Source organism: Colobus angolensis, unplaced genomic scaffold, assembly GCF_000951035.1.
Source record: "Colobus angolensis palliatus isolate OR3802 unplaced genomic scaffold, Cang.pa_1.0 Scaffold18, whole genome shotgun sequence".
NCBI lineage: Eukaryota > Metazoa > Chordata > Mammalia > Primates > Cercopithecidae > Colobus > Colobus angolensis.
In genome coordinates, this window is record NW_012114932.1 from 233,829 (window position 1) to 242,635 (window position 8,807).

Consider the following 8,807-nt stretch of genomic DNA (forward strand, 5'->3'; position numbering starts at 1 on the left):
CAGCCCCTCCTCCGTTCCTCCCAACTCCAGGTCTCCTGCTCCCAACCCGGCCTCCGCCTGCCTCTGGACCCTCCACGCTCTTGCTCTTCTCGGGATCTCAGGGCCTGGAGCTGTCCGCCTCGTGGTGCTGAATCCCCGAGCGCTCTCGCTCTGCGCTGGAGCAGATGCTTGGTGGCCCACTCCACTCCATAGTCAGACTACCACCTAGAGAGCACAGGTGCGGGGCGGGAGGATGCCACGGGGCACGGGGTGGGGAAGGTCACTGCGCCCCGACAGGTGCACATAGTGCTACTGCAGAGTGGAGGAGCTGGCCCTAGTGCAAGGGGTGCCTCTGGGGGATAGGTAAAGGGGCGCGTGGGAGATGGGTGGAGGCTATTCTCCCCACCCAGCCATTTCAGCTGGGTCCACATCCCAGGCCTGAGGTTGAGGCATGTGTCCTCAGTCCCTTGTGAGAGCTGGAGCCCGAGTCACTAGGAGGAAAAGATTAGGGGAAGGGAGAGGTCAGAGGAGAATGGTGCTTCCCCTTCCTTCCTGCAGATGCCCTTTAAACTGCCACCCACTCCCATGTAAAAAGGGTATTTAAGCAAGGAAAGAGCAACCTGCAGGAAGGGTTGCAGAACCAAGTACTAGGGTCAACCCTGAGGGAGTGTTAGGGATGGCAGGGGGATCTGGGAGGGGAGGGGCCTGGGGAAAGGCTTCTGGAACTGGCTGCTGTGTAGGAGGGAGTGAGAGCTGGAGCCCAAGCAGAGGGAGGACAGCTCTGAGAAGATGCTCTTGATTCTTCCCTCCCACAGCAGGATGGCGAAGGACGCCCCTGGGTAGAGGGTAGTGGATAAGCTGTAGTGCCAGACTGTGCTAATGGAATGGGGATTAGAGAGCCTGTGCTATCTGCCCCTAACATGTGCATACACTTAACAAGTGCCAAGGGGCATGGCATCCCCTACACACATTCCCCTGACACTGCCCTTTCTTCCACAGGTGTCAGTGGAAGCAAGCCCAGCTCAGATACATGCTAATGAACATGCCAAGCCCACACCCCTCAGACACATACACCCACTTGTACATGTGGCAGTCCGTAGAGGGGCGGGGGTGATCACCAAGGACGAGCTTTTTCCCTGGACACAGAAACCCGATGCCCTGCTGCTGTGGAAAGAACACAGCTTTGAAACAAAACAGACACATCAAACCCAAACAAACACAAGCCCCATCACTAACAGGAGACAAGGTGGCAGTGGGAGACAGACATGCTGTCTTCTACCTCCAACTCTGCCACCGGCTGCTCTCACCCTCTCTGGCTGTCGAAGAGCAACCGCTCCCTGGGGTAGGTGAGCAATGGGCCAGGCCTCTGTTGACAGCAGGAGGGTGCTGAGGTGAGGAGTCACACACTCCTTCTAGCCACACTCCCAACCAGCTCAACAAGTCAGCCTCACAAAAGGCATACGGACGGCTGTAAACACAGATATGGCTATGTACAGCACCAGCCAGAAAAGCCCATGATGTGGCCTGCAGCAAACAAGCTGCACAGTCACAGCTCATGGACACACAGTTACACACAGCTAGGCAGCCACCACTCCCAGCTGTGTGCACACAGATGAGGACATACACCTAGCCTTACACACAGTTGTACATGTGGACATGGCCACATACACAGTACATGTAAACATGCAACCACACACAGCTATACTTGTAGACAGCAATAATACACATGGGCACACCCCTGCCCCTAAGAACATCTGACCATGTCTACGCACGGCTGCACATGTGGACACAGCCATGTTTATACAGCTGCTCACACAGACATGCCACAAATAGCTGTACACCAAAACATGTTCACACATACATCGCCATAATTATGGATACACGGCTGCACAGAGCCATAGCTTTTATATGTGGACACAGCAAAACACATAGCTTTATACATGAACGTCATGAACATCACCACACACACAGTTGCACAGACACAGTCACACACAGTTGTATATGAACAAAGACCCCATAGAGATGCTGTTAGCTGGCCTCACATGCTCCTATAATACAACCATACACAGACACAAAGCACAGCAATACACACACACACACACACAGAGGCACACACACAGGCACACAGCCATCCACACAGACTCAGTCATGCTCAGGTACAACCATACCCTGATGCTCACCTGGGCACAGCTTTACCCAAGCAGCCCCATCCGTGGTTATACAGAGACAAATGCATGAGCATGGGGGCACATGCACACACACAGGTACACAGCCACTGGCAGGCACAGTGGGGCAGCCTCGCCTACTGGGGAAGTACCAGCGTGCAGGTACACTAGAGCTACAGACACAAAGGCATCCCTTGGAGGCAGACGAAGACAGGCTGTGAGCTCCCCACTCCTGAGCCCTGGAGGGCATCCCATGCTCAGCTCTCACCCAAGCCAGGCTCTGCTTGCTCTCTGGCAACTGCAGTGGAGGGGCAGCTGGCCACTGAGGTCACAGAGTAGGAGGTGGAGGATCTCTAACACCCCTCCTCCCCCGAACCCAGGGTACCTGCCATGTTCCCTCTGTTCTTTGTCCTGGGGAGGGGAGGCGCCTTCTCACTCCCAGCCTATCTGTACAGCCACTCCCCGCCACTCCCAACCAAGGCAGAACTAACAAACAAATACACAACCCAAATCCAGGTGAAACAAGTCAATCATTGGCTTTATTGTGGGTCCTGGAAGCTCCGACGTGAGTCTGAAAAAAAGACACAACAGGGGCGGCAGCCCTAGGGGCTGATGCAGAAAATAGTCCCTGGCTCCTTTGGCCCTGGGAGCCTAAAGGGCAGTGAGGAGAAGGCGTAGCAAGAGGCCTGGAGCAGGGGAAGTCAGGTCCCTCAGGAACCCCTCTTCCCCAAAAGGAAGGAGGAAGAGGGCTGGAGAGTCTGCTGGAGAGTCTGCTCAGTTCCTCAGCAACTGCACTGCAGGAGGGTGCAGGTCACGGGTTACTCTTTGCCCTTCGCAGGAGCACTGGGCTCCCAGGGCCACTTGGTAGTCCCCAGGGGCTCAGTCTCAGGGTTCAGCCGTGACTCGCCTAAGGGCCCCTCACCCTCCAGGTCCAGCTCCTCAAAAGAGGAGCCGCTGGCGCCTGACTCGCTGTAGCTGTGCTCGCTGCGGGTGTCACCGTCATCCCAGCCACGGCTGCTCGCCCCAGGTGACAGTGTAGCAACTGAAGTCTCCCGGCTGCCAGGGCTCACCTCCAAGCTTACAGAACTCGTGTCACTCATTGTGTCAGCTCCTATGGCCAGGAAAAGGGAGCACAGGTTAGCCAGGACCACCTCAATCCCTCCTCCAGGGAAAGGCAACTCAGCACACAGTGCACTCATGAATAATGCAGCCTCCCCGGCTCAGGGGGCTCGCTCCAGCTGCCCTCAGTCCTCTACCCTGACTGGGGCTGCACAGACAGGGCAGAGGGGAAGAGTGGGGAGGGAGGGAGGAGGTAGCTGTGCACTCCTCTCCCCACCCTGAATTAGCCTCAGCTCCCTGCACTTCCACACAGCCTGCTGCCCTCCCCTCTACATTTATTAAGGGCCACTCAGCCCTGAGGTGAGGAGCTGAGATAGAACAAAGAGACCCATGTAGTGTCCCCTCCACCTTTCCCCAACCCCATTTCAAGCTTCGAGAGAGATGTATCCAGGGCCAGCTACAGAACATCACCCAAGGGCATGAGGACTGCAGAATACAGCAGGAGGCCCCTCTGCAGCCCTCCCCCATGCAGGGCTCCCAGGAGCAGCATCCAGGGAGTCAGCAGGCCCCTGCCTCTGGCCCACACCAAGTCCCCACTTGAGGAGGGAGCTGAAGTATGAGCAGGATGGAGAAGGCCTGAGAAACACTCAACCAGCTGCAAGGAGGAGGGTGCTGGGATGAAACATGTTGGCTTTCTCTCCCTATGCCTGGGTCGACCCTGAGAAACCCTTACCCACCCCACCCCCAACTACTGGTGCTTCCTGAGCCACAAGATAGCAACAGGGGATGATGAGAGCACTCTGCTGGTGGTTGGGATGCTGAGCCAGGCTGATGGCCCAAATCCCTTCTAACCTGCTCCTTCCACCCCCAATACATCCTCCAAACAAGCAGCCCCTTCATCTGCCCTGTCCAGGAACAACCCCTGGGTTCATCTCCCTGGATCAAAGGCACTGAATGCAGGCTGGGGTGGCAAGGAGGAACACAGGGCTCAGGCCCGCTGTGTGCAGGAATCCAGACTGGGAGAGAGTGGATCTGCTACCCTTCATGTATGATGGGGAGAGGGTCAGCTGTCAAACATCACAGAAGGTGAGGGGTGGGCCAGCTTCCCCAGCCGCTGTCTCCATGGTGCTGGAGCCAAGCCAGGTGCAGCTGGGGTCTGCCTGGCACCTGGACTCAGCCTGGGGCTTTCCTTGAGCCTCAGCTGGGGCCTAGGTTAGGGGTGGGAGAATTAGGAGGTGGGGGAATTTGGGGTCTCTCCCTACCCCCACCACCCACTCAGCCCCCAGAATATGCCCTCTGGGTGCTACTGGCAGAGGTGAAGTGAGTCCCAGAAGCCCAGGCTGCTGGCTCAGGGCTCTCCTCCTACTGAGGCCCCAGGTGTGGCTCCCAGGACAGAGGCCTGTGAATGAGGTGGTGGGGGAGCCGTGGGGGAATGAGTTTTGGGTAGTTTCTTCTGACCAGGGGACAGGATGCCAGGCCCTCACTGCTCCTTAAATAATGATCAGTGCCCTAGGCGCTGCAGGCCTGAAAAGAGCAAAAGAGGGAGACAGTTTCTCCCTGGCCCTATTAAACTATATGTTCTGTCTGCCCACCCACTCAATGGCTCTCTTGGGACCCCAGGTACAGGAATGTGCCTGCTTTCCAGCATGCTACCTCCTACCAACCAACTCCTAGGCTAGGAGTGTTCAGAGGAAGGAGCCTAGGGGTGCCACCTTCAGGCCAGGACAGCCTGCTGAGATGAAGACAGCCCCTGGGGACATATATACACTTCAAGCAAAGGAATTCAGCTGGAGGCCAGGCACAGTGGCTCATGCCTGTAATCCCAGCACTTTGGGAGGCTGAGGTAGGTGGATCCAGACCATTCTGGCCAACATGGTGAGGTCAGGCTCGTCTCTACTAAAAATACAAAAATTAGCCAGGCATGGTGGCAGGCACCTGTAATCCCAGCTACTCGGGAAGCTGAGGCAGGAGAATCGCTTGAACCCAGGAGGTGGAGGTTGCAGTGAGCCAAGATCATGCCACTTCACTCCAGCCCGTGCGAAAAAGGAAAACTCCGTCTTTAGGAAAAAAAAAAAAAAGGAATCCAGCTGGGCATGGTGGCTCATGCCTAGAATCCCAACACTTTGGGAGGCTGAGGCAGGATCACTTGAGCTAACAAGTTCAAGGCCAGCCTGGGCAATATGGCAAAACACCATCTCTATAAAAAATACAAAAATTAGCCAGGCGTGGTGGTGCACACCTGTTGTCCCAGATACTTAGAAGGTTGAGGTGGGAGGACAGCTTAAGCCCGGGAGGCAGAGTTGCAGTGAGCTGAGATCTTGCCACTGCACCACTCCAGCATGGGCGATAGAGTCAGACCTTGCCTCAGAAGAAAAAAAAAAAGGAGTGCAATACAGGGAAGTAGCATCCCTATAGCCCCACTAAGATCTACACAGCAGGAGGTCCAACAGTCCCATGCCTGCATCCCTGGGGAGAAGATACCAGGCAAGGCAGGGCCTTACCTAAATCCCCAGGGCTGCTGAGGCAGGAGATTTGAAGCCCACCTCCTTCACCCCAATCCCTCCCTCCCACTCTGCCCACAGCCAGTGCAAGATGATCAAATATTCATCGCCTCTCTGGAGCTAAATAATACATCAATGTAGTAACAGGCACAAGGCAGCTAATCACCCCCTTTCACCTCTCAGCCCAAGCTGGGGCCACAGCAGGGAGGTGGGCAGGGACAGGCCAAGCCTTGAGCAGTCAGACACCCTGCGTGCACCCACCACCAACTGCTGTGTCAGTGGCATGCACCTGGCGGGCAAACACCGAGTCCCCCTGGGGTGTCAGGACAGGCCCTGTGAGAGGTGGGCAGACCCCTTGGTCCCAACACCAGGGAGTGGGTGGGTGGGCTGGAGGGGAGGAAAACAGGCTGAGGAGCTGGGGAATGTGGGAGCTGCTGCTGCAGCCAGCTGTAGTGGGTGCTAAGCAGTCCTTCAACGCCCCTGGCAGGCAGTGTTTGGGAGGGAAGGAAGCTGTGTGGGTGGGTCAAGGAGGGGGAGGCCGACAGCAGAGGGAGGTCACAGGAAAGTGAAGGCACTCTGTCTTCCTGCCCTGGAGGCTGCCTGGGCCTGCTGACCTTGTGCCATGTCCTGTGCCCACAGTAGGGGAACTGAAGAGTGTCTGCTGGGCACTACCAGGCAGAAGGGAGCTGTACCCCATGGAGGTAATTAAGTGGCAGATGAAGTTAACTGTGTTGGACACAGACCCCTAGGGAGTAGAGACTGCTCCCAGTACCCTCCTTTCGAGCCCTAGCTGACACATGTCTCCCTAGGGTGACCTTGGCTGTTGAAGACTGCATGGGCAGATCATCTGTTAAAGAAGGAGGGGAGGAGGGACAGTTCCTCTCCCCACAGCCCTGTACCACTCCTAGAAGTCACAAATTCCACCAGGTTGGCCAAGGATAACACCCCCTGGGACCATCTGGGATGTAACCCAGCAGATCCCCGTGTGCCTGACACAGCCCGGGGTCACAGAGATCACTGCAGAGAGGTGGGCAGGCAAGCAGCCTTCCAGCCTGGACCTGGGGCCTTGAGGCTGCCAGCAGGAGTGTGGACTGGCCCTGGAGGATGGCACAGGGAACAGATCTCCTGGCTCCCCTCTGCATGCTCCCTGGTTGTTCCCTGGCAGGGAGAAAGCAGCTGGCTCTGGGTGGGGCCCGTACTGAGGGACAGGAGAACACTTTGCTCCCCTCCTTACCTTCCAGATCTATGCCAGTCTTACTTTCTGCTGAGCCCCACCCAAGGGACTCATTTCCTGAGCAGCCTCAGCCCCCTCCCATGAACATCGAGTTGTCTGTGATCTTTGTTTCCAAGGGTACTCCTGCTACATCTGGAGGGAATCCAGGCAGGGTCTTTGTATCTGTGTTGCCAGGAGGTAATGTGTGTGAATCCAGATCTCTGTAGATCCATGTGTCTGGGAATAGGCAACTCCACATGTGGGTCCTCGGGTAGGTGGGTCTCCTTCCTCCCTCTGCCAAGCATAGCCTGACACCCACAGTGCCAACCCAGAGAGGGAGGAGCCTCCTCAACCAAGCCCCTGGAGTCCAGAAGAGAGGAGCTCCAGGAGGGCCCCATCCTCATACCCCACCTTCTGTACCTGTGCCATCCACCTGGGTGTCACTGGCCTCTGCAAGCCCCCGCCATTTCCACTCTGTCTCCTTCACCTCAGGCACATAGAAGTCTCCCTGCCGTGCCAGTGGGCACATGAAATGGATCTGGTCTTCCTGGTAGATCTCCAGCCGAGGATAGGCACACAGCTTCCGCGCCTAGTCAGACAGTGGCAAAAGGTAAAATGAGCCCTACAGGGCCCCTGACTTACTTGTCCCTGGGTGGCCCCCAGAACTGTTTATTACCTATTCCGTCCCAGGGGCTGGTTCTGCCTCTCAACCTCTTCCGAGTTCCAAAGCCCCGCTGAGGGAGGCACACATAGATCACCCTAACAGCAGGGCCCCATAGTCCAGAGTGCAATAATAGTCTGAAGACCGAGGACGATACCCTAGGGCAAGCGGTAAAAGAACCCAGGAGCCTGGTACTGCTCTCCTATGTGTACATCTGAGACCAGAAAGCTGTTCCAGAAGGCACTGGTCTCACAGAGCCATGAAGCTTGGCACCCCTGGACCACCCCAGGATAGGGACCCCATGTGCCCAAGCCAAAGTCTCACCTGCCAGACTTTCCATCCCAGGACCCCCTGGCCCTGACCTCCTCTCCACCCTGGACAACGCTGACTGACCCATAGATATCAGAAGACCAGTACCCTCAGTCCTTAGGCCTCCAGCCCTTGCTCTTGCAGACATGCTACTATAGACCCTGAACAAGGATCAAGGCCAGTTAAACACCACTTCCACTCCCATTCATTCCCCTGCTAGTTCAGATCTATATCAACCTCTGAGACTATCAGGTGTGGTTCCCATACCTCCTCACGTATAAGCTGATAGGGAGGAGGGAGACCCTGGACTGGAAGGGCAGGTAAGACAAGTAGATCTAGCACAGGACATTATGCAATGGGCTGATGTACCACCTTTTGGGCCCCAAGTTCCAAAAGGCACTCCACCTCCCTCTGCCTAGACACAGAATCCAAATGCTCTGATGTGTATGGAGGGGCACAGACATGCCAGAGTCACCCTGAGGTGGGCAGTGACAGCCAGAACAGGGGGTCAAGTGCTTCTCACTCACGGTCTGCCCCCCCACCTTTCCTGTGACGGAGCACAAATACCCACTAAGATGACTGCAAGGCCCCTGCCCTGTCACTGCTCACCCGCCAACCTTCACAATACGACTATTTATAGCACTCGCACCACTCTCACCATGAGCTCTGAAATGAGCCTTCCACTTAGCAGTAATGAGAAACTTATTGCCTGGCAAGGAGAAGCCATTCCAGGACTCCACTTGTCCGCCTGCCTGGCCAACCCTAGGGTTGAGGAACCTCCTTCAACTAAAGCAAGCAAGCAAAGAACATTTAAAAGCAAGCCCAGGCCGGGCGCGGTGGCTCAAGCCTGTAATCCCAGCACTTTGGGAGGCTGAGACGGGTGGATCACGAGGTCAGGAGATCAAGACCATCCTGGCTAA

At 56.3% G+C, this 8,807-nt stretch overlaps 1 protein-coding gene across 7 annotated transcripts in view; it reads right to left on the reverse strand.

The window, feature by feature from the left end:
• Positions 1-2,655: 2,655 nt before the first annotated feature.
• Positions 2,656-8,807, reverse strand: part of LOC105509654 (testis-expressed sequence 264 protein) — a 180,953-nt gene continuing 174,801 nt past the window's right edge. For all 7 annotated transcript variants that reach the window (XM_011938979.1, XM_011938986.1, XM_011938982.1 and 4 more), the window contains 2 exons: positions 7,338-7,506; positions 2,656-3,255 (listed from right to left, as the gene is read on the reverse strand). In XM_011938979.1, coding sequence (XP_011794369.1) covers positions 2,963-3,255; positions 7,338-7,506 — 462 coding nt within the window. In that variant the 3' untranslated portion in view covers positions 2,656-2,962. The remainder of the gene's footprint in view (positions 3,256-7,337; positions 7,507-8,807) is intronic.